The sequence below is a fragment of the Brassica napus genome, chromosome A3, assembly GCF_020379485.1.
Source record: "Brassica napus cultivar Da-Ae chromosome A3, Da-Ae, whole genome shotgun sequence".
NCBI classification, from domain to species: domain Eukaryota; kingdom Viridiplantae; phylum Streptophyta; class Magnoliopsida; order Brassicales; family Brassicaceae; genus Brassica; species Brassica napus.
Window position 1 is genome coordinate 27,685,433 of NC_063436.1, and position 23,814 is coordinate 27,709,246.

The window sequence follows — 23,814 nt, forward strand, 5'->3', positions numbered from 1 at the left end:
GATTTTGTAAGAAAAATGCACATTGCCTTGGATGGTAAATAAAAAAATAATAATATACACATGCAGTGTAAGAAAAATGCTGAATTAAATACTGAAAATCTCTTGTGCTACAAAGAAGCTGGTTTTCGTATCATATCTAACAAACGTGACAGACGGTTCCATTTGAACATCAAACGCTCAAGCTTAATGGAACTAGTACCAAAAAAGTAGAGCTCAAAACGGCCAAGGCCCATTAATTTGTACAAACCAAGCCCAAAAGGAAAAATAATACTACTGAATCTATAATAAGAAGTTAACGTCCCACATATTCTTTTGGGGTAACTAGGAGGAAAGAGTGTTTGGAGTAAAGATGTTGACATCATGTCATATTTTCCAAGATACCAATGTATGTTTTTCTCTTTATATAAGACGATCGTATTGTGTGAATCCAGATAGTTATGTATCAACTGAACTAATATAAATGAGTAGACCCAAATATTCTTTGCAAGAATGTTGACAATACTATTCCATTTCCTTTCCATCTTACAAAAAGTATACTTAAAGAACAACAACACAGCATAATTCATATGGTCTATGAGAATATGACGACACTAGTCTCTTATTAGCTTATTAAATAATCAGTTCCTCGAACATAATAATATACACATGACATTGGGGTTAGAGCGCGTTTCAGAATACCTAACAGACATAGATGTCAATGACGTCGTAACTTGGTTACTAGTAGTTGCTTTATAGTCAAATACATATTTTTTGATGAAAGTGTGCACAAAAAAACATAGTTTTTGATTAAACTTGTTTAAAAACACACAAACTTTTAATTATCAATTAATCTTTAATTGAAAGAGAAAAAAAGAGCCACTGGGGGGAAATGACTCGGTAACCAATAAACCCTACGGAAAGGGAAGAGCCCAAGAATTTGCAGAACCTCCAAGAGAAGGATGAGAGAGTAAACAAAACAAAATGACTTCAAATCAAGAGTCGTGAACAAGTACAAAAAGGACCTGAAACACTTGATTCACCTTATTCCTCAACTCTTCTTCTACACCACAGCTCTCTCTCTCTCTCATATCCCTACACAGTTATTATGTTAGGTCATATATGTACATATGTATGTTGGATGCTAATATATAATATCTATAATATAATCAAGAGGTCCCAATGTCCCATGCCCCCCCCCACGAGTTTTGTTTTTGTTGGCCAGCTGCTAATTTGGCATCGGCCAGAATAAAAACTCACTACTTTTGTATAAGAGTTTCTTTACTTTCTTTGTAACCCCAAAACCCAAAGGCCAAAGGCATTGTCTCTCTCTTTCTACTTATTATTAATCTCTCTCTTCTCCCGAAAAGTCCCTTAATAAGCTTTTGCTTTGATATCAGATCTCTCTCTCTCTCTCTCTCAGTCTCAGCTTTTGAGATGCGTGCTCCTTTAGGGCTTTCCTTTTATACCCCAAAACGAGGCCTTTCCTCCTCTCTCTCTCATACGTTATAAGAAAGGGATCCAGAGAGGAGAAGAGATTGAGAGAGAGATGGCGAATGTGGAAGAGATACAATGTGGGTCTATGTTGTTCAGACAAGAGGAGCTGCAAGAGATGAGTGGGGTCAATGTTGGAGGCGGTTACGTTGAGGTCATGTGTGGTTGTACTAGCCACCGGTACGGTGATGCCATTGCTAAACTTAGGGTTTTCCCCAACGGCAATCTCGAAATCACCTGTGAATGCACGCCCGGCTGTGATGAAGGTCTCTCTCTCTTTTGCTCTCTATCTCTGTCTCTCCAGTCTGTTTCTCCTGTTTTTCTGATGCTTTTGGCAAAATGGGTTTTGATTTATGTGCATGTTACATGTGAATGTGTGTGTGAGATGTCTACTATTTAAGGCTACGAGGGTCTTTACCCTTCGCTCTTACATCAACTGTTTGTTGTTTCTTTAGGTTGTGTTGTCTCTTCCTCTAGCTCTTCGAGTCTTCGTTTTCACACGGGTCTTTTGCTTTACTGCTTGTTCTCTGCCTAGCTAATATTTCATTCGGCTAGTAATTAACTAATAAAGTTAAAGTCTTTAGCATGATTACATCTTATCAACATGGTTACATTTGGCTAGTAACTAGTAAATCTAAACTCTTTCTTACTTGAGAAACTAGCTACCATATGTCTTATTGATATTGTTGATAGAGTATGCTAAATCCATCCTTACAGAAAATTAAATGAATTTAATTTGCATCATTGTAATGTACTAATGTCTAGGCTCTTTGCATCTTTAATGATGATGGGTCTCTTCTTTAGTGGCCTTGTGGTAGCTATATTGACATATGATATTCATCACTTGTTGGTACGTGTATAGTCTTGATTTAAAGTTTGATACAAAACTCATTGCCATTATTGTGGCAGCTATATTGACATATGATATTCATCACTTGTTGGTACGTGTATAGTCTTGATTTAAAGTTTGATACAAAACTCATTGCCATTATTGTGGCAGCTTATAGCTGCTAACACCATCTCTAGCGTTTAGGTATATATATAGTTATATACACATTTAGAGCTCTTTTGAGAGAAAAAAAAGATCTGACTTGAACAGTTTTGATTGTAGACAAGTTAACACCAGCTGCGTTCGAGAAGCATTCTGGCAGAGAAACGGCTAAGAAATGGAAGAACAATGTGTGGGTTATCAATGGAGGCGAAAAGGTTCCATTATCAAAGACAGTATTGCTCAAATACTACAACGAAGCATTAAAGAAGTGCAATAGATCAAACAGATCACAAGGCAGCAAAGTATTCCATAGAGATGAGTTTGTTGGATGCATCGAATGTGGTAAGGAGAGGAGGTTCAGGTTGAGGAGCAGAGACGAATGCCTCTTGCACCACAACGCAATGGTGGATCCAAACTGGAAATGCTCAGACTTTCCATATGACAAGTAGGTGTCATTTTTGGTCATTGTGTTTATTACGCAAAAATGAAATGGTAATATATTATCAATGGTGGTTGCAGGATAACATGTGAGGCAGAGGAAGAGAGAGGAAGCAGGAAAGTGTATAGAGGTTGCACACGTTCACCAACTTGCAAAGGCTGCACTTCTTGCGTCTGCTTTGGCTGCGAGTTATGCCGTTTCCCTGATTGTACTTGCCAGATGTGTGTTGACTTCACCAGCAATGTCAAAGCTTGAAGAAGAGTCCACTAAATAAAATTGTGTTGCATTTAAAACCTTGTTGTATTCTTAATTTCCAAAATTCTTATATCTATTCTATATTATCTGATGGGTCACTGAATGAAGCAATTGAAAAGGTAAAAAAAAAAGTGGATTTCCTAGAAGAACATGCAGACGAGCATGCTTTAGTTAGTGCATGTCTTTCATTTTGTATGGGCTACTGGCGAAGGAGAAAAAAAAAACTTTTTGATTAAAGTATTTCTTTATTTCGTTAGCTGTTGACAGCTTTGAGATGTCAATGGCAATCCTACCACGGTCTTGTAATATAGGAGATGGGACAAGGGGAAAGAGATTGTATTTCTTCTTATTACCCAAAAAGCCCTGAGCTCGTATTAGAACACTGTTGAAATGGTATCACCAAGACGATGCATCATGCATACTTTTATCATACTAATCAAAGGTTTTGTTTTTAACTTGAACACAAAGACCCAAGTGAGGTAATGAGAATAGAGTCCTCATGGTGTAGTCGTCTTTATAAACCTCTTTCAATAGAGTCATCCTATATGAAAGGGCGAGCGAATAAAGTAGGATGATGCAGTAACTATATTCAACCAAATGTACCTTCGAATGCGTCTACAATCATATGAATCAATCTTACTCGATTACATAACATGTTCCTCTCTTACGTAAGAAAATATACAGATGACATGCATGTTCTTATTACAATTTTCAGGCTTCATGGGGGATCTCCAGATGACTAACAATTCATCATGTACTATTATGATAACAAAACATCCATCTTCCTAATGTTTAAACCTTTCAAGTTTTAATATAAACTATACAATTTATTATTGACCAACAAAAAAAAAAACAAAACTAAAGAAATCATGTATTGGGCCGTAAAGCTAAAGCCCAATATGTTTTAACGGCCCAGTGTTGTTAACTCTTGCTTAAGGCTATTCGTCTCTTCTTTAGAAAAGCTCCAGGACGAGACGATGACGATGACGATGACGTCCTACGCTCTCTCTTCATCTTCCTTCTGCCGCAATTCTCGCATCCCTGCTATCAGTTCCCGTGTTCATCCTCATCTTAATGTCAGTAACAAGCTCACACTTTCTTCACCGCAGTTTCTGAACGCCGGCGTGCGCCTCCGCGGTTTATCGGTTCCGGGGAAGTTTCCGAATGCAAAACTTAGGGTAAGATGCGAGAAAGAGGATACAATAAAGGGTGAGACAGAGGATGAGGCGGAGCGATTCGCGAGACGAGAGAGCACTATGCCTGATAGATTCAGACACTTGACCAAAGAAGCACCCGACACTCCTGTTAGATGGCCCTGGTTTATCGGTACGTCACCGTTTTGAGTTCCCTTGAATTTGTAATCTGAACTAGTAGTAATGTAGTGATTTTAAATTGTTTGAGTTGTGCATAGACCTTGTTTGGTAGCTAGACTAGTGGAACAGTGTTCTACAAAATTGGTTTAGACGGCAAAAACTATTTTTTGAGCAACTTTTTAAAAAATCAGTTTGGTCTATGAGTCCGACTAATCAATAATCCTCTATAAAGCGCGTTTCTTGAACATTGTCTAATACAATATTCGGACAGATGAGGTTAACGTTTTGATGTTGTGTCTGCAGCGTTAGCGTTTCTTGTTTATGCGTGGAGAGCTGTCTTGTTTGAGCTATCAAACTGGAGAAATGCTGTTTTCGCCATCGTTAGGTTTCTCGGAGACCTTTCGAAGTTCGCGTTGGCACTCGTCTTCCACTTTATAGGAGATCCCATCACATCTCTCATCGCCCTCGTGGAAACAGCAATCTACAGCGTCCGGGCCTTCTACTCGGGGATCGTGGCTTACACGCCGGTGAGAGAGTTAACCACTGTGATCCTTCTCGCATCATCCGTGCTTGCGATAGGAGAAGCTGTTGCGCCAAACTCGATCAGCAAGCAGCCGTATGTGGTAACTCTTGCGGGTCTAGTGGGGTATGCAGCTGTGCAGGGGTACATCTCGGAGCCGTTCTTCTGGACCGTCTTGGTGGGTATGTATGGGTATTCGCGGTTGGTAAAGAAGAGGGACGATGTGACCTCGGCGTTACCTTCTGCGGCTGTTCTGGCGGGTGTAGGGGAGCCGTGGGTGAGAGTGGTGGCTATCGCAGGGTATTTGGCTCTAGCCATGTATCATAATTCAACTAAGAAGAGCTCATCTGAAGAAGAGGAGGGACAGATCGTGAGGAAGGCACCACCTGTGCCGTTGTTGGCTGCAGCTTTGGCTATTGGGGTAAGGCTTGCTGCTAAATGGGCTGGTTACAGGCACTTGACTTGGATGATTGTTTAAATTCTCTGCCACTTAAAGACCAAACAAAACTAGTTTGTGTTGTACTTTATAACCTCTACCCACTGGTTAGTAATGTTTCTTTTTTTTTCGCGTTGATTTATACTTACGGCTCATTAGTATTAAACAAAGTTTCTTCGGCCATTTCGACTTACAGCTAAACTATTAGGGCGCAAGGAGTACTAGTCATAGAGGCACGGATAGATTGAATTAGTGGCGGTGTTTATACGTGGAGGCACACTATGTTTATCATATAGTTTAGCCTCTAAAAGTATCACCTAAACTCCACTTGTTTTCTTATCTACCGCTTTGAAGTTTCTCTGGGGTCAAGATCTCTGGGTTCGGTAAAGATTTATCAACAATCATTTGTAACATTTGGAATCCATAAATAATAAAAATGGACTCCTCTTCTAAGGCTGGTTCAAAATAATGCCTTATCCCATATAAACCTAGCCTTGTACCAAATATTGTTTTTGCCACACAAGAGCAAGCTAAGTTCATACTGAACATTTCGAAATGGCACGTGCTTAGCTTTCGGAATATTTAATCAGCACAGTTAATAATTGAGTTGCTTAAATTTTCTTATCCACAAAAAAATACTTGAAACTTGGTCAGAGATATTCCCCAACAAGTAGTCTCCTGGACTTTGTCCTCCAAGAATCATCGTCAATCAACCTCCTCTTTCTCTCTTCAGGCGTTTAAAACCAAAAATGACAATTCTTTCCTCTCTCGGAAGAGCCTCTCGATCTGCTCCACTTGCCTCTAAGCTCCTCCTACTCGGCACTCTCAGGTTTCACCTTTTTCACTTGTTTCCAGAAGTCAGAACCTTTTTATACTATATAGTTGCGTTTTCTCAGATCTTCTTGTAACGCCTTTATCTCCAATCTTTTCCTTATAATAACCTTTAGTGTTTGACTTAGGACAACGTTCTTGTTCTGTAAAATCTAATTCCTTTTTATTGACTTGGTCTCAAAACTAGACATGTGTTTCACAATCTTGTTTGTGTCCTAGGCACCACCTTTTTGGATTTGCACATTGAGAATGAGAATGTGTTGTATTCTTTACACATTTGACATTTGCAGTGGTGGGAGTTTAGTGGCCTACTCAGATTCTAACAAAAAGGAGGAAGAGCAGAAGCAGAAGAAGAAGAAAGTAGTGGTACTTGGCACAGGCTGGGCTGGTATAAGCTTTCTTAAAGATCTTGACATCTCTTCCTACGACGTTCAGGTTGTTTCTCCTCAGAACTACTTTGCCTTCACTCCATTGTTACCTAGCGTCACTTGTGGTACTGTTGAAGCCAGAAGCATTGTTGAGTCTGTCCGCAACATTACCAAGAAGGTATCTTCTGATCTTTGGTCTCTCATCATCATCTGCTAAGCTTACAGACTTTTGTTATCGCCAGAAAAATGGAGAGATTGAATTATGGGAAGCAGACTGTGTCAAGATCGATCCTGCAAACAACAAGGTTCTCTGCCAACCAGTTTTCAAGGATGACCCTGAAGCAAGCCAAGAGTTTTCACTCGAGTACGACTACTTGATCATAGCGGTGGGAGCGCAGGTCAACACGTTTGGCACTCCTGGTGTTCTTGAGAACTGTCATTTCCTCAAGGAAGTAGAGGACGCGCAGAGGATAAGGAGAGGAGTGATTGATTGCTTTGAAAAGGCGGTTCTTCCTGGTCTCACTGAGGAGCAGAGAAGGACAAAGCTTCATTTTGTTATAGTTGGAGGTGGTCCTACTGGTGTGGAGTTTGCAGCTGAGTTGCATGATTTTATCGAAGAGGATATCACCAAGATATACCCTTCGGTCAAGGAGCTTGTGAAGATAACACTCATTCAATCTGGAGATCATATCTTGAATTCGTAAGTCAAAAGACTCTATGGTAGCTTCTAGCCATGTGCATTTAGTTCTAGGTTCGGTTTAGAGGTTTACGATCTGTTTGGGTATTTAGGAAAATTAATTTAGTTATTTTGGTTTTCGGTTCGGTTCGGATAGCAAAGCTGGAAACCGGCTGATATCCGAGGTAATTTGTTCCGGTTTGGTTCCAATTTTTTGGTTAATTTGGGTTAAAAAATCAGCAATCTCAGGATTTTTTTGGATTAAATATCAGATTTTTTGGGGTTTTTTGATAATAACTTGATCATTCGGATAATTTTAAAAATATTTCAGATAAAATATATTCTGGTAATTGTGGATTTTGGTTAAAATAATATTTTTAAATTATTTAATTATCTTAAAACTAAATATAGCTAAGATTTATACATATATCAATTCAGCTATCTATTCGGTTCTTAGTTCAGTTTTAGTTCTTTAGGTTCTAGAAATACATGATCCTGAGTTCGGGTAATTGATAGGATCCAAACTCGTACCGAACCTCGTTTTTCGGTTCGTTCGGTTTTTCAGTTCCGGATAAATGTGCCAAGGCCTAGTAGCTTTGTCTTGGTTGTGGAGTTTGACAAGTGATTGTTGTTGTCACAGGTTTGATGAACGTATCAGTTCATTTGCTGAACAGAAGTTCTTGCGAGATGGTATTGATGTTCTGATGGGAATGCGTGTGATGTCAGTGTCTGATAAAGACATCTCTGTGAAGATCAAATCAAGTGGAGAAGTCGTAAGCCTTCCTCATGGGTTGATACTGTGGTCCACTGGTGTTGGGACTCGTCCAGTGATCAGTGACCTCATGGAGCAAGTTGGCCAAGGAGGGAGACGAGTCTTGGCGACCAACGAGTGGCTACAGGTGAAAGGATGTGAGAATGTGTATGCAGTTGGAGACTGTGCTTCCATAGCTCAACGCAAAATCATGGGGGATATTGCGAATATATTCAAAGCAGCTGACGTGGACAACTCAGGGACATTGACGGAAGAAGAATTGCAAGACGTGGTTGAGGATATCAATGTGAGGTACCCTCAGGTTGAGCTCTACCTGAAAAGCAAGCATGTGAGGAGTATCAAAGATCTTCTGACTGATTCAGAAGGTAACCCAAAGAAAGAGGTAGACATCAAGGCGTTTGAATCGGCTCTCTCTGGGGTTGACTCTCAGATGAAGAGCCTGCCTGCAACTGCTCAGGTACACTTTGTGGCTGTCCGAAGGTTTTGTTGAAGAACTCATGCTTAACGGTCGTCTTGTTTATTAGGTTGCTGCTCAGCAAGGTTCTTATCTTGCAAAATGTTTTAATAAGATGGAGCATTGTAAAGAGCATCCTGAAGGTCCTAAGCGTTTCAGAACTGGAGGGCATCACCAGTTTCGTCCCTTTCAGTATGTCAAACGCTTGCATCCTCATATAACTCTTTAAAATACAGAGATGAAACAGAAACCTTCGTTTTGTGGTTATGACAGGTACAAGCACTTTGGACAGTTTGCTCCATTGGGAGGGGACCAAGCAGCTGCTGAACTACCAGGAGACTGGGTTTCAGCTGGAAGAAGCACCCAGTGGCTCTGGTATTCTGTTTATGCCAGGTAAATAAAAGATGCTGATAAGCTCTATTACTAATAGAATCTAAAGGGTGAATGAACAACACTAATGATGTGGTGAATGCAGCAAGCAAGTTAGCTGGCGAACAAGGGCTCTGGTGGTGTCGGACTGGACAAGGAGGTACATCTTTGGGAGGGATTCAAGCCGTATCTGAGAGCCAAATCTTGTAATGTGTTTGTGAGATTGTCTGACCAAGATTTTGTGTTTCTCTCTTTGGTGTACAAAGCTGTGGACTCTTTGTGATTACTGATTAGTGATGAAGCCAGACCTTTTATTCGTGAAGCTGATATACTTGGGCCCCGGCCCTGTATAGACCATGGGTAAATTATTCGGGCCTCTTTGCGCCTCACGAAATTTGTGCCTACGATTAATCTCTGTTTAATCTGAAAATACGATATTTAGCCTTTCTTTAATTAAAAATGAATAAATCTTTTTAATGGCGACCAGATTCAATTATGACAACCATTAAAAAATAATAACATTATGGAGTGACTGACTTGTCTGGTCCCATTGGATAATGATGGTTTTGGAATCTTTTGGAATTGTTTAAAAGAAGAAATTACTTCCACTGTAGATAATGTTGAATTAGTGGCAATCACAATCAAGATTTGATAATGTTTTGATGAGAACTTGGAAGAGAGACGATGTTTTGATACTTGAAACAAAAGACAGAGTTCTCATAAACGAACTTTTGCTCTAGATCTTCTTGAACATGTCTAATATTCACATAGATGACTATAATACAAATATACACTGAAGTATTATACAGTTTATCATCAGACAATCCAACTCGTTTTGACCGAGTCAAGCGGCTCCATGAGAAAGTCACCATGCATCATCATCATCATCTGGGGTGATGAATGTATGGAGTTAGAATTAGCCTTGGCTCCAGCAGCTGAGGTACATGACCTGACGGAGAGATTCATCCGGAGTGGAAGAAGAAGAAGAAGAAGGATGTCGTCTTTCTTCTGAAGGAACATCGTCTACGGGAACATCTGCGGCGGAGAGAGGGAGGAGATCGGAGGAAAGACGGCGTTGAAGCCGGTGGGCGGAGCTGAGGCTGGTTTTCAGCTTGACGCCGTGATCTGGGTTTCCTTGAACAGCTACGAAAGATGCTGCCATCCAGACCTTGTTAAGATAATTCATGATTCAGTAAACTTCTTTCTTTAGATCTTTGGAAACTGTAAAGGATTTTTGAGAAGCTCTGTGTTAACTGAAGGGAGATTAGAAGGTTTTGTCGGAAGATGAAGGAGAGGTGAGGGTGCGTACTTATAGCCAAAGGAAGATTGGCTTTGAGGGTTAAATGGTAAATTCGAAAGATCTAAAATAAGCGATACCGTGCAAATGTGCAATTGTCAGTGGGATCCAGGTCTTGGAAAGCAATTAGAGATGTTGACAAACCATTTTAATATTTATTTATTATTACATTTATACTTTTCTAATCGGTAGTTTTTGTAAATTTTTTTTTTTTTTTTATCAACTGATTTCATTAAAGCCTCATGGGCTGAAAGGAGTACAGAAATGGCTTAAGGCCCAACACATTAACAAACATAATATAATACTAAACATTCATAAACACGAGTGTTGGTTGATGAGTAACTGCGAGGTGGCAATCTCCTGGTGCGCATGTGTGACACGTATTCTGAGCCCACCATCCTTCTCTCCACCGCCTTTGACTCCATCGCTGCTGTAGAGAAAATTCTGGCGACGTTCTTCACCTACAACCACCGCAACTTCTCGAATCACCAATATTTTGTACTCCAAGGCACCTTTCACTCAAGCCGAGACCAAATAATCAGAGGGACCACGAGTCACCGATGTTAAACCAGAGGAAACTTAGATCAGACTGAAATATGATTCTTTGTCGGACCGTTTCTAACGCCGACTCTGCTGAATCTATTTCAAAAAGACCTAATAAATCCGTCAAACTCCCCTTCCTTTAGCAAAGATGCTTTACCATATGCCAAAATGGCAAGACTGAGATCGGTAAAGACTGATTCTTATTAAAAAGAAGTAAAGTTGATTCGGTGAACAGGGTATCCGATCAAAAGTCAACGGAATTTATTATGAAGAACAGTGAAAGATGGAGATTATATATGTTCAACCCGTATCAGAGAAAGATGGAATTGATAAACATGTCTGATTTGGGTGAACCTTACACATCAAAATCGCCTATGCGAAAAAGTTATCGCCTATGCGAAAAAGTTATCGCCATAGCAAAACAAAAATTCGATCCGAAGATCGAACACAAAAAAACTTGATCTCAGCCCCTGTGAAAGATATTGATTTGAGAACAGGGGTGAGAGAGATTTTAGGAACGTGTCATTTACATTGATTTTTTTTTGTTGCTAAACTTAATATATACATCAAAATTTAGACATATATGGTAGTTTTTGTAAATTATTTGATGGTTTAAGAATTACTCTCCTCTTTCTTTGCTTCTCCCTACCATCAAACCCTAGAAAAGAGGAAGCTTGGGCTTGCTTAGCTGCTGCTCCGGCGATTGGTGCTTCTCACCGTTGCCGGGAACGGTCCTGTGTCGTCTCTCTTTGTAGTTGCGTTTTTCTTTTCGGTTTTTCGACATTATTTTGGTTGTGGTGTCTGAGTCTATGGAAGGACCAAGGGTACTCTGGTCTCGGCTCTTGGTCACCTAAGCTCGGTTGGAGAGTCGATGGTGTGGGGTTTGGCCACTTCTGTGCGATGGTCGTGCTTCAGTCAAACCGGTGCCGGAGCCGGTGAAGGTTAGTGGTCAAGCTCGGGATCGGGCTTCTCCTATTTTTGTCACCTCCTTTGATGTCGAGTTTATGTTAGTGTTTTAGTCCTTGCTCTTGTTGTACGTCCAAGACGGGTTCTTTCCGTTTGTTCTATTGATGAAACTTGGTCGGGTTTGGAATGCTTGGAGAAATTGGTCTTGGTGTACTGTCTCTGTTCTTGGAAATCAATTCTTGTGGTTGTTGATTCTTGAAGGTTAAAAGCTTTTTCGAGCTCTATTTTAGTTTTGAGGAGAATCAGAGGGAGATAGAAGTTTTTAGGAGCGATTGCTCCTTTCTTGGTCGATTGCCACCGAGATTTGTTCGTGATTGTTCTGGATTTGGAGTGGTTTTTATCCAGCTACCGGCTGTATGAATAAGACGTGTTCAGGAAGCTTTTGTAGGCTTTGCTGTGGGGTGTTGGGCGTATGAGGCGCGTGGAGAGCACAATCAAGGTCCAATAACAAGTCTTAGTTGGGATTGAAGGGTGTGTGCAGCGAAGGATTTTAACCTCTCTTGATTCGGTTTATGTGTTGGTGATGTTCGTGTGCGTCAAATCTATCTCGATGATCTTTTCTCCTGGTGTTATTTATGAATGTGTGCTTGTTAGGTATGCCCGTCCTTGAGTGCAAGGTGGTGATCTCTTCTCTGGTAGTGTTCTGTCCCTTCTTTGTTGTAGCTTAAGTTATGTTCTTTGTTGTTGTTTCTATCTTTGGTTCCGAGAAGTGTTGTTTTATCTTGTCGGCTGATGTCTTCGGAAAGACTTTGTACTTTTGTTGGTTTTGTGTAAGGCACGGTTATTTTAATATTAATCCAACAGATGACAAAAAAAAAATCGGTAGTTTTTGCATTCTTTATTAATTTTTTATAACTGATAATAAATTATATATTTCTTAGATTCTAAATCTCAATAAAATATTATGAGAATTTTAATTAAACTTTTAAGCTAAGAAGACTTCTCAATTGTTTAGAGAAATGTAAGTGGTGAGTAAAGGAGGTATAGGAGGAAACAAGTGGCGGCCTTTGAGGGTCCTATATATCCTCAAGATGAGTCACCCCTCTTGAGCCCCACCTTTATTGTATCTTGGCGATAAGTGACCCTGTTTTAACTTAATTTCAAGATTTGTCTCTTGTATGTTTTGTTTTTTATATTTTTTAGAGAAATTGGCACTCATATACAAACATAACCTCGTAATTTGCAGGGATGGAAATTGACCTTTTTAGATGATGTGTTCTTTTTTAATGACACTTTTACCCCTATATTGATATATCACAGTGAAAATGTTTTTTTCAATAAAAAACACTATAATCGATATATGCTTTGTTTCTGAAATAAAAAAATTGTTCGTCTCTCTTCTTTCGCATTTACATTGTTTACATCGAAAAAGAGAGATGATGAACAGCTCCACCCCTCTCTCTCTCTCTCTCTCTCTCTCTCTCTCTCTCTCTCTCTCTCTCTCTCTCTCTCTCTCTCTCTCTCTCTCTCTCTCCTCCTCCCTTCATCTTCCATGACCTATTCATCTAAATCCCCTTTGTTTCCATCAACGGGTGTTTGCCCATTTCTCAGTTGGGTCGTCCCGTCGAAGTTCTCTGAGAATATCTCACGAGAGGTTCCATACTCACGAGCTCGTGTCTCCGCCTCCGATTGTGTTTCTCCTTATCACCACTGGTTACCTGAATGGTCAGAGATATTCAAATCTCAAAAGGATGAGTCTTCACCAGATCGCTCTTCTTGCTGAGAGCTGGAATTAAATACCTTTTGACTAGTAGTATGTCATGTTTTAAATTCGAAAGTTTTTTGTTGTTTTCAGTTTTAATTGTTATCGTCAAATTTCGATTGAAGCTTTACTTAATGAGGAGTGTTAATGACGACCATGATTTTGTTGTACATACATGGTAAATTTTGAGAGAACCTTTTATTATCAGAAACAGTGTTAGCCGGATAAATATAATAGAAAACAAATTTTTTTAATGGACTCACACTTTTATCATCCGGTTACCATCTTTTTGTTTTATTAAGAGTTAAACGAACAAATTGGAACATAGCCATTCTTAGCTCAATCATACATAACTATATTTTAAATATTATCCATTTACGAATTGACATAACCATCAACAGATCCAATAGCAGGTAATTTTAACTCAAAACATTAGTCAATATGTAAAGTATCCGGATAAATCACAATATAATCATGCTAATTTATGAAAATATAAAAAACCACATTTAACCGTGTTAATTTACATATCAACTATATGATTTGATATTTATTAGCCGGCTAAAATAAGTCAAAATAAAATCAAGGAAAATAAATACAAAAACATATATTTGTTAACCGGCTAAAAGAACTTAATAGCTAGAAACATATACATATTAGCCGGCTAAAATAAGTCAAAATAAAATAAAAGAAAATAAATACAAAAACATATATTTGTTAACCGGCTAAATTAACTTAATAGCTAGAAACATATATATATTAGCTGGCTAAACTAACAAATATACTGCGCGAAAAGATTTGACTCAAATACAAAAAAACATTTGGTAGCCGACTAAACTAACAAATACGTAAACATTAATAATTCATGTTAGCTGGCTAATTATTATATTATCTTTGCGCCATGAACGATTTTCATGGGGAGTACGGTCTTCTTGTTGAGCCGTCCTTGTGAAGCTTTTGGTGTGGACGAGCTTGTGTTAGGGATGTCGGTTCTCCGGGACAGCTCCCTCTTAGACGTGAAGCTCTTCTTGGCCTGTAGATTTTAGAGTTTGTGTGCGGCGATGTAAGATGCGTGTGACGGCGATGAGCAGCTGAACTTTACAGAGGAAGTTTGAGAATCGGCTCTCTTGTAGATTCCGGTGGTCGGGGCACGGAGCAACTCTGGGGATAACTCTTTTGGTGAAGACTAATCATGGATAGATCGATGTCCTGTTTCAAACACACCGGCTGCCGAGAAGCTGCGATACCCAGTCGCGTTCGTCGAAGCATTCACGTTTGTCGAAGTTGGGGCAATAGCTCTTTTGTCTTCTTTCCCTCGCTCTAGTCTTCTCTCTTTAAATCTTGATGTGCTTATGCCTGTTCTTTTTTGTTGAATCTACTTGTCTACGGTTTTGATGTTTCTTTGATTTCTCCTGGTATCATAATGTATATAAATGTATGCTTTTGCCGATGTCCCTTTATCAGAAAGAAATAATTTAATTTTGTTTCTTTAAAAAAGAGAAAGATACAAGTGATAGGGTTATCAGTGTATTTTCATACCCACTGGTGCTGGACTCCACCACTTTTTTCTATTCTTGCAAATTTCCTACTCTTTGTATATTTATCGTGCAAATTGCTCTATTTTTTATACTATGTGAAACGATAAGAGGCCCAAAACAAAACTAAATGATATTTGGATACATTATTGGGAAGCTGCCTAATGCCTAGAACCTAGAGTCTAGAATCGAGGTCGCCGAGGGGTTTGATGGCGTGTAAGCTGGTCATTGGACGTCACGTGCTTCCATCACGTGGTATTACCGCCCATCAAATGCTTCTTGTCTTGTCCCTTTGTTCTAGTGAGTTTTTGATTGCTATTTAATCTTCGTTTGTGCATTATTAAATCTCATGGTTAATAGGAGTTGGCTTTGTGAGGACATAGATTTATTCTCTCATCTTATGGGTAGATAAGCCATATCTGCTTCTTCTACTTCAACTACTTTATTATTGCCTTTGACTATAAGTCTATATTCTATAACCAGTTGCACTTCTTTTCTTTGGGTCTGTGTAATTGTCGATTGTAATCTCAAAAATATAGTTCCATGAGCAAAAGCTCAGACCCTGCATGTATTGCTGAAGAGTATATAACTTAAAATCTTGTGCTAAAATATAGTTCCATGAGCAAAAACTCAGACCCTGCAATGTATTGCTGAAGAGTATATAACGTAAAATCTTGTGCTATTAACGCATATATTTCAAATATGAACAAGATGAATACTATAACCACCATGAGTCCATGATTTTTATTAGCATGTTACAGACATCAACTGTATGTCTTTTTTTTTGGCTCTAATTGGTAAAGTCAAAACGCCGTACACCTTCAAGAGGAGGAGGAAAATTAGGTAGAAAAGAAGATGCGTGATAATACCAGATGATAGCTGAAACGTAAGAACAAAAAAATTTCTATGAGAAAAAAAAAGAAAGAACATAAGAGTCCAACAAGGCTAATGAAGACTGTAAGGAAAAAAAAAACAAGGCTAATGAAAACTTGTGTTGGTCAGGGTTGTCATGATAAGGAACATAAACATATAGATAGACATGGGAATTTTTATAAAATTTAAAAGACCATGCTCTAGAATGCATGCAAGAACTTTGGCCACTTTTCATCTCTTTCCTTCCTGATGATTGCAAGCATCTACTCCTTGGCACTGCATGATCTTACGCCAATATTATTGTGTCATTTACTTCTAGATCGACGACATAATTGTTGAGCAACTGAATTATTCTTTTTTCTAAAGATGTAAATATCATTATTGATAATGAAAATTTGATACATACAATTGACTTGTATCTAGTCTGCTTGCAAGCAAATCTGAGCCTAAGAACCCGCAAAAAAGGTTAAAACGATATTTTTAGGTTTCTAGCTCGGTTCTAAGCTATTCCCAAACTTGAAACAACTTAAAGCTAAAGAGAGAGTACACATCTATAACAACAGATCTGATAGCCACTGATGCATGAAAATAATAATTATATTACGAATTCAAATTTACCAATCAAACAGAAATTAAGTCTTGGTCATTATTTCAGAAAGACAAAACAAAGTTCACAAAGATTAGTAAAAAGAAAGTCATGATAAAGATTATAAACATATATTTATTTAGATATTGACATTTTGACAAACAAAGGTGCAAGGAACTTACAACAGTACGACTGGGAGAGAGAAAACAAAACCCTACCGAAAGTAAAAGCCGCCGTCTGATTGTGCTCTGCTCCGGCGGTCGGTGGTTCTCACCGCCGCCGGGAGCGGCCTCTTCTCGTCTTTTCTATTGTTTCTACGGTGTTAATTGCAGTATCTCGATGTCGTTAATGAATTGGTTCAGATCTGGGTTTATGGTAAGTCTCCAAGGAACTCTTAGGAGGGCTCTTGCTTGCCTTTTCTCAGATGGAGAATCAAGGGGGTATTGGGTTCGTTGGCTTCTCGTTGGTGGTTGGGAGCGAGCCAGTCAGGCTCCGGCAACTGTGAAGCTTGGGGATTTGGTACATTCTTGGGATTCTCTCGTTTCTGGCCTTTCCTATGATGTTTAGCTGCTGTTTATGTTTTAGTTTATATTTCTAGAGTTGTTTTGTCGGTCTATTAGTTTGATCAGAGGCTATGCCGTATTGGTATTCTTAGAGAGAGTCGGGTTTCCTCTTCACTAGTTCGTCTTGTTTGGATTGCTTCTTCGGTTTCGTTCTGTTTTCTGGTGCGCGGTGCAGGTTATACCGGCTCTGATGTGGGTGTGTAATTCTTCCATCGAAACTGGTCAGGCGACTTTCAGGCAATTCTTTGGTGGTTTATCGAGCCTGCCTCTCAATCTCAGATCCAAGGTTGGTTTGCCGAAGTGAAGGGGTGTTCAGAGGTTTATGGTATTCTGGAGTTTGTTGGGTTGAGCGATTTGTTTGGAAGGAGAAGTGTCTCGGGCCATCTTTTGGAGTCTATCTGATGTGGTCTTTAGGTTGTCTTCCCCTTTTTGTGGCGTCTGGTTTCTGCTTCGTGTGGTCACTGGTAAGGTCTCCTCGCTCAACCTCGGTGGTTTATTTATGATTTCATTTGGTGAAGCGTTGGAACTGCGAAGCTGTGCTGTCCCTTGCTATGAAGCCTACGGGTTTTCCGGTATTCTTAGTAAGGAGCTTTGGAGCTTTTGCTCAATTGCGATAGTCTTAGAGTGGTCAATCGCCAATCGTGTTCGTGTCCTTCGTTGGCTGCTCGGGTTGATGAGTTGTGTTCTCCTGGCTTCTTGTGTAGAAGAGGTGGTAAGTGTATGATTGCTCGTGGTTCCTAGAGGAACGGTTTAAGGAGATCTTCGTTCAACCCCAATAATTCAGGCTTATTTCGCTTTCTCGATCAATCCTGCTTCCGGTTCTTTCAGCTTCGTCTTTCCTGAAATTTATGCTTGTTATCCAGTTTATTGGTAGGCTTCTTTATTTCCCTGTTTTCTTTAAACTGTGTAGTCGAGTTTAGTTTTTTCTTTGGCTCCGGGTGGTTTCTTGTACCACGCCGGCTCTTGGCTCCGGAAAGGTGTCATACCTTTGCCGGCTTTGTGTAAGAACTGATGCAAATCGAATTTTAATCTAATAGATGACAAAAAAAAAGATAAAGGTATTTCAAAACTATTCTTGCGAATGTATTTGCAATAAGTTCGATAGAAAAAGAAGAAGACATGAAGCCACCAAATATTACTCCAGTGTCCCATAATAGGAGAAAGTGGCAAGTGTTAGAAAGAAAAAGAAAAGCCATGAAACCACCAAATACTACTTCTAGCGGAATCTTTGTTGGAGATGGGTTTAGTACAGGCCTGTTAAGAGATAAGTCCAAAATCAGGTTCGGCCCGTTAAACAACAATGGTGACTCGGTTAGAAGACAAAACGTATTATATATAGAGAACGTCACTCATTGATAGGACAGTCAGAAACGTACAGAAAAATACAGAAAATGAGAGCACCGCCTGTTCAACTACCGATAAAGTTTTGGACGTCGACCACTGGACGAGCTCGGCCCAGACGACCTCAGACCAAAAATAGAATAACACGAACTGTTTAGACGAACATCGTTAGTTCTTGTAATTGACCGAAATCTCTACTCCTTTACATTTTTTATTAACATTATTACATCATTGACCGAGTATGAAATCTACAATCTCCCCTTTTTGGAGATGCCTAACAGTGACTCCTTCGTACACTCGCAAACTCATCACAAACAGAAGCACACAAATTCACAATACACGGCGGAAGAGGAACAGGCCCATCAGAGCTATATTTTTTCTATTGTAAATGAGATATTAGGCTGAGCCCATATTGCCTTGGCAACTAAAGCAAGTAATCACAATACACACTAATGCTCCAACAAGAACCTGCCAAGGAGTGTGACCAAGCAGCTGGAGACCACTTATTTGTAAGCGCAATCATTTCCAAGTCTGACGTCTCAACCGCCTACAACGGGGTCTTTCTCAATCTCAATCATTTTCGAGGTCTAAATCACCTTGTGAGCTTCCGCAACCGCAAGAGGCAGACGTTTTGTCACACGTTGTGAGCTTCCTCTTCGGGTTATAACTAGTGAGCTTCCCAAGTATTGTCAGCACTTTGTGAGCTTTCCACTTTGGGTTTAATGATAATAGTAGCCTATGACCCGAACGCGGGTTATAATCCACTTAATACTGAATTTATAAAGAGCCTATGCGAATATTAAAACACACGGTAAATCTATAGTTTAATTTCCCCCAATATTTAATTTAGTTTGTCTTATAGATTTTGTTGGCTTCGTGCTTTATTCAGTTACATATCTTAAGCTTTTTCTATATTTTATTTTAACGATCATCTACATGTGTTTTTGAAATGGAACATTGGTAGTTTTGAACTAATTTAAAAGCAGTTGAGGACAATCTCAGAGACGTAGTTCTTGGAACAAACCTAATATATAGAATATTTGTGTATACTCTTCTTGGGTTTTCATACGGGAAATAAGAAGAGATCTACTCTGTTTCTGTAGTGTTTCAATTTTCATATGAAACATTGTGTAGTGTCCCAGTCCCACAATAGGAAGATAAAGAGACAAACTTTCATATGATATATTATGTAATGTCCCATAATAGAAGTGGGAAATGACAAAAGAAAAAGAAGACATGACACCACCAAATACTACTCCAAGCTCTCTCTCCCCTTTGGAGATGGCTACATTGGCTCCTACACACTCACCGGCTCACACACACACACACAAATCCACAACACAAGGAGGAAGAGGAGAGAACGCAAGAGTCGTTGGATTCAGATGGACTTTCTTACAATTGCCATCCTACGGCCAGCAGTCACTCTCTATTTCTCTCTTCCAAAAAAAAAAAGATCACATAAATAGTAGTAAGAATATATTAGTCTTTCAGAGGACGGGGGAGAAGTTAAGGCGAGAAGTGTAAGTTGCTTTAGGAACCCAGTTTCTGGGAACGACGTCAGTGGCCGACAATGTTCTACCGGCGGACAAAGTGGTGATCTTGACGGAGAATGGTCCTTTGAGTGGCCCTCCGATAATGCACCAGTTGGCTCCCCATACATGCTTCATCTCTAACCATTCCCTCGCTCCTGCCTGCACCATTAAACAAACAAACAAACCCATCTTTACATTTTTGTCTATTTTATTATTACTTTAGTAGACTTCAGTGGTGTGTGTGCCTTTTTAGTTGGTCAATAAAGAACCATGATTGTGCTCACTCCACTAAGTGTTTCCAACTTTTTCATTTAGTATTATACAAAGTAAAAGTAGACTTTGAAGTGGAAGTGACTCAGTTAGTGACTTTGTGGTAAGAAAAAAAAAATAAAGTAGTCTAAAGAGGTAAAAGAGTACTTGGCGAATATGCATGGAGCCAATGTCGCCTTCTCCTTCTTCGAACTCGACCAGTAGAGACAACCAGAAATCAGTTGATCCTTCGTTCACATGGAACGCTATGTTCTTCCGTCTATATTTGCATGCCGTCCTTTTTTGAAAATTAACAAAATAAAAATTGAGCAGTGAGAAAGACGAGATGGTCAACGGTCAAAAACGTGAGGGACCAATTACAATAAAATCTAATAGTAGTTTTTAAGACTCTGTTTACCCTCTTACCATTAACTACAAAAAAACTATATAATATAATTCCTATATTATTTAATTCGATCGTGCACTGTCACGAGTTAGTTACTGAAAAGAGTATACTGATAAAATAAATATGTACCTCCGGTAAATGACGGGGATGAGACCACGGTTGCGGAGGGGACCAGACTCTCCGGTGATAGCCAATCGACCAAAGGCTGCACCACTGAGATCAAAGTGAGTGTTGGTTTTGGAGCAGCCGGGGCACTCGTCAGTGACGATGACAGTGACGGCTCTCCGGGAACAAATACTCCTGTCCAAGCACCGAACCTTGTAACAAGCTCCACAGCCTTCACCGTTTTTGAAGAGAATAGGATTCACAGCTCCAACTCTCGCATGGAACGGCTTCACGTCCACCAACGTACCGTACCCACACGCTCCTCCTGCGCATTAAGACACAATTTGGGTATGTAATGAAAAGACTCACTAGCTAGAGTGTGAACTGTGAAGTCATTATGTTTAGTTATGTGTTGTTATTACCATCGCTTCCGTCACCATTGGCGCTTCCGTACCATGTGGCAACTGCGGGAAGCCAGTGAGCGTTAGACACGTGGCGATTGGGTATCACCGAGGCCGAGGAGATATTCAGAAGCTGCAGGACAATGCAGAGTGTGGCTAAGATGATGGCCGGAGGGAGCTGCATTTTTTCCGGAGATTTAACCTCTGTCGCCGGAAAGAGGCTACTTTGGCGACAGTGAGTGAGAGAGAGAGAGTGTCTGAGTTATGAGCAATTGATATGTCAGTGTTGTTGTTTGTTATATAGAGGGGAAAAAAAGGAACCAAACTGCTTTTCTGTAGTTTCTCTTTTTGTTTAGGGTTTATGACGGTTTAGTCCCTATCCGTTGCTCTTATTTACGGTGAGATGCCACTATAGATGGACCTACCGACAGTTCAGGCGTCGATTTCGCACGATCCAGCGTGTCATTGTCAGGGGACCGACAAGGGTGTTTTAGTAAATTTTTAAGATTCGACCGTTGAAATCTCCCGCAGATTCTGTGGAGGAGATGAGGAATCCGTTAAGACACTGACTTGCCCTTTGCCCAATCTCTTCTTATCTTTTTCAGTTTCTTCCTATATCTTTTTTTTTTTTTTAACTACATATATTGGCATTTTAGATAGATATATACAAATTTTTATTTCACTACAACTTTGAATATATACCACTGTTTACTAATCTGTTGATTGTGAGATATCTGAAATACGATATTTTTATGCAAAGTGAAACTCGATGATATTTAAAAGGATTAAACCGGTAAAACAAGAAAGCAACTGAAAGTTAACTTGCTAAAATTAATCTTTTTACTTTTGCAGTATTGTATGTTGTATGTGAAAGCTTCTTCGGACGACGTATCCGTTCTATTTATACGAGAGTATGGGCCTGTTTGTTTCTCCATTTGGATGGATCATCTGGATGAAGATGAGAGTTTTGTTTGTTTAGGCATTAAAAGTGCAATTCATTCAAATGGATCATCCGGATGACTTTTGGAAATTTAGGCTTAATTTTAAAGTCCATTCAGCTGAACCAATTTGGATCATTTGAATGGAGATGGTTCATTCAAAATGGTATAAAGTCTATTATGCCCCTAATGTAATTCACAAATTACAAACCTAAAAATAAAATCATTTTTGTCACAAACGAAAACTGACAAAACTACAAACACTTTTTCCCGTGCTAAAAACTATTTTTTTACGCCAAAACCCCAAAACGCATTTTCCCGCTAAAATTGCACAAAAATATTTTCCCGTCAAAATTGCAAAAACGTGTTTTCCCGCAAAAATTGAAAAACATGTTTTCATGCACAAATCACAAAAAAAAAATGTTTTCACGCCAACACCCCAAAATACATTTTTCCGCCAAAACACAAAAAAACATGTTTTACCGCCAAAGTCGCAAAACGTGTTTTCCCGCCAAAATTGCAAAAACGTACTTTCCCGCCAAAATTGCAAAAACATACTTTTCCGCCAAAACCAAAAAAACATGTTTTCCCGCCAAAACCAAAAAACGTGTTTTCTCGCCAAAACCGAAAATTTGTATTTTCCCGCCAAAACCGAAAAATCTTGTTTTCCCGCGAAACCGTAAAAATGTGTTCCCGCCAAAAACGTGTTTTCCCGACAAAATCGCAAAAACACGTTTTCCGCCAAAATCGCAAAAACGTGTTTTCCCGAACGCGTTTTCTCGCCAAAACCGCAAAAATGTGCTTTCCCGCTAAAACTGTGTTTTCCCGCCAAAACCGCAAAACCGCATTTTTCCGCCAAAACATCAAAAGCATGTTTTCCCGCCAAAATCGTAAAAATACATTTTCCCGCCAAAAACATGTTTTCCTGCCAAAACCGCAAAAACGCGTTTTCCCGCCAAAACTGCAAAAAACACATTTTCCCGCCAAAACCGCAAAAATGCGTTTTTTTCGCCAAAATCGCAAAAACGTGGTTCCCTCCAAAACCGCAAAAACGTGTTTTCTCACCAAAAACGTGTTTCCCGACAAAACCGCAAAAACCTGTTTTCTCGCCAAAACCGAAAATTTGTATTTCCCCGCCAAAACCGAAAAATCTCGTTTTTCCGCCAGAACCGAAAAATCTTGTTTTCCGCTAAAACCGAAAAATCTTGTTTTCCCGCTCAAACCGCAAAAAAGAAAACTCGTTAATTTTGAAATAATTCTAATGTAAATATATTAAATTAAATAATTAAATGTAATATAGTAAAAATTAATGTTAAACATATGATTAAATCAACATAAGGGTATTTTGGTAATTTGTTTGCTAAACTCATTTGAATGGAAATGAAAATAAAGAAACAAACATAAGATCCATTTAGATGATTCATCTAGATGAGCTATGTGGATGGACAAACAAACAATCACAAAAATCTGAATGGATCATTTGAATAGATTATACAAATGAATCATTTGAATGGAAATGACAAATGGTGAAACAAACGGCCCCTATGTTGATCAACTTTTTATCTTTTCTATTCGAAAGCATTCTGAATTCAAAAGGGGGATATAGGCTGATTTTCCCATATAACAAAATTGTGGAGGGACCAAAGTCTACTTATAACAAATTTAGTGTATGTATTAATGGTTGGGTGTACTTGAATGGAGGACTGAATCGATATCTTATACTACTATAAATTACACAAGGGAAACTTGATGGCCAATTTCGTGTGCACAACGCTTAAATCATTGCATTGTGAAAATATAAACTAATAATTTTGAGTTTGAGGTAACGGTTATTGCGCTAATTCGTATGCTATAACGAACAACTACCTTTAGCTTACTAATGACAT

The 23,814-nt window shown here is 39.2% G+C and overlaps 5 protein-coding genes across 6 annotated transcripts; 3 read left to right on the plus strand and 2 right to left on the minus strand.

The window, feature by feature from the left end:
- Positions 1-1,155: 1,155 nt before the first annotated feature.
- Positions 1,156-3,246, plus strand: LOC111214316 (protein ULTRAPETALA 1-like). The gene is made up of 3 exons (XM_022716968.2): positions 1,156-1,736; positions 2,582-2,906; positions 2,981-3,246. The coding sequence occupies exons 1-3, from the start codon at positions 1,526-1,528 to the stop codon at positions 3,153-3,155; spliced, it is 711 nt and encodes a 236-aa protein (XP_022572689.1). The 5' UTR covers positions 1,156-1,525; the 3' UTR covers positions 3,156-3,246.
- An 848-nt stretch (positions 3,247-4,094) lies between these two features.
- Positions 4,095-5,874, plus strand: LOC111198034. Of its 2 annotated transcripts, XR_002663828.2 has the most exons (3): positions 4,100-4,481; positions 4,772-5,531; positions 5,621-5,874. XR_002663828.2 is itself a non-coding variant. In XM_022716970.2 (2 exons), exons 1-2 carry the CDS (start codon positions 4,133-4,135, stop codon positions 5,464-5,466), a joined length of 1,044 nt encoding a protein of 347 aa, XP_022572691.2. In that variant the 5' UTR covers positions 4,095-4,132; the 3' UTR covers positions 5,467-5,566. The 2 variants fall into 2 exon arrangements, 1 of the variants encoding a protein (XP_022572691.2); XM_022716970.2 differs by lacking the exon at positions 5,621-5,874 and having other exon boundaries at positions 4,095-4,481; positions 4,772-5,566.
- Positions 5,875-5,943: 69 nt separating this feature from the next.
- LOC111214317 (external alternative NAD(P)H-ubiquinone oxidoreductase B1, mitochondrial) lies at positions 5,944-9,216 on the plus strand. The gene is made up of 7 exons (XM_022716969.2): positions 5,944-6,253; positions 6,546-6,801; positions 6,866-7,323; positions 7,940-8,528; positions 8,596-8,717; positions 8,799-8,918; positions 9,001-9,216. The coding sequence occupies exons 1-7, from the start codon at positions 6,174-6,176 to the stop codon at positions 9,086-9,088; spliced, it is 1,713 nt and encodes a 570-aa protein (XP_022572690.2). The 5' UTR covers positions 5,944-6,173; the 3' UTR covers positions 9,089-9,216.
- Positions 9,217-9,564: 348 nt separating this feature from the next.
- Positions 9,565-10,187, minus strand: LOC111214318. The gene has a single exon (XM_022716971.2). It carries the CDS (start codon positions 10,078-10,080, stop codon positions 9,811-9,813), a length of 270 nt encoding a protein of 89 aa, XP_022572692.1. The 5' UTR covers positions 10,081-10,187; the 3' UTR covers positions 9,565-9,810.
- A 9,268-nt stretch (positions 10,188-19,455) lies between these two features.
- Positions 19,456-21,270, minus strand: LOC106392800 (expansin-B3-like). The gene is made up of 4 exons (XM_022716972.2): positions 21,012-21,270; positions 20,614-20,914; positions 20,247-20,376; positions 19,456-19,988 (listed from the first exon to the last, which is right to left on the minus strand). Exons 1-4 carry the CDS (start codon positions 21,172-21,174, stop codon positions 19,785-19,787), a joined length of 798 nt encoding a protein of 265 aa, XP_022572693.1. The 5' UTR covers positions 21,175-21,270; the 3' UTR covers positions 19,456-19,784.
- Positions 21,271-23,814: the final 2,544 nt, after the last annotated feature.

What these genes read in the sequence shown, in the direction of transcription:
- LOC111214316 (XM_022716968.2), top strand. Translation starts at nt 1,526, where the DNA reads ATGGCGAATGTGGAAGAGATACAATGTGGGTCTATGTTGTTCAGACAA. An exon ending in CACGCCCGGCTGTGATGAAG is followed by an intron (nt 1,737 to 2,581) that starts GTCTCTCTCTCT and finishes TTTTGATTGTAG; the next exon opens with ACAAGTTAACACCAGCTGCG. An exon ending in TCAGACTTTCCATATGACAA is followed by an intron (nt 2,907 to 2,980) that starts GTAGGTGTCATT and finishes TGGTGGTTGCAG; the next exon opens with GATAACATGTGAGGCAGAGG.
- LOC111198034 (XM_022716970.2), top strand. Translation starts at nt 4,133, where the DNA reads ATGACGATGACGATGACGTCCTACGCTCTCTCTTCATCTTCCTTCTGC. An exon ending in TAGATGGCCCTGGTTTATCG is followed by an intron (nt 4,482 to 4,771) that starts GTACGTCACCGT and finishes TTGTGTCTGCAG; the next exon opens with CGTTAGCGTTTCTTGTTTAT.
- LOC111214317 (XM_022716969.2), top strand. Translation starts at nt 6,174, where the DNA reads ATGACAATTCTTTCCTCTCTCGGAAGAGCCTCTCGATCTGCTCCACTT. An exon ending in CTCCTACTCGGCACTCTCAG is followed by an intron (nt 6,254 to 6,545) that starts GTTTCACCTTTT and finishes TGACATTTGCAG; the next exon opens with TGGTGGGAGTTTAGTGGCCT. An exon ending in TCCGCAACATTACCAAGAAG is followed by an intron (nt 6,802 to 6,865) that starts GTATCTTCTGAT and finishes TGTTATCGCCAG; the next exon opens with AAAAATGGAGAGATTGAATT.
- LOC111214318 (XM_022716971.2), bottom strand. Translation starts at nt 10,080, where the DNA reads ATGAATTATCTTAACAAGGTCTGGATGGCAGCATCTTTCGTAGCTGTT.
- LOC106392800 (XM_022716972.2), bottom strand. Translation starts at nt 21,174, where the DNA reads ATGCAGCTCCCTCCGGCCATCATCTTAGCCACACTCTGCATTGTCCTG. An exon ending in CAATGGTGACGGAAGCGATG is followed by an intron (nt 20,915 to 21,011) that starts GTAATAACAACA and finishes CTTAATGCGCAG; the next exon opens with GAGGAGCGTGTGGGTACGGT. An exon ending in ATCCCCGTCATTTACCGGAG is followed by an intron (nt 20,377 to 20,613) that starts GTACATATTTAT and finishes TTTTCAAAAAAG; the next exon opens with GACGGCATGCAAATATAGAC.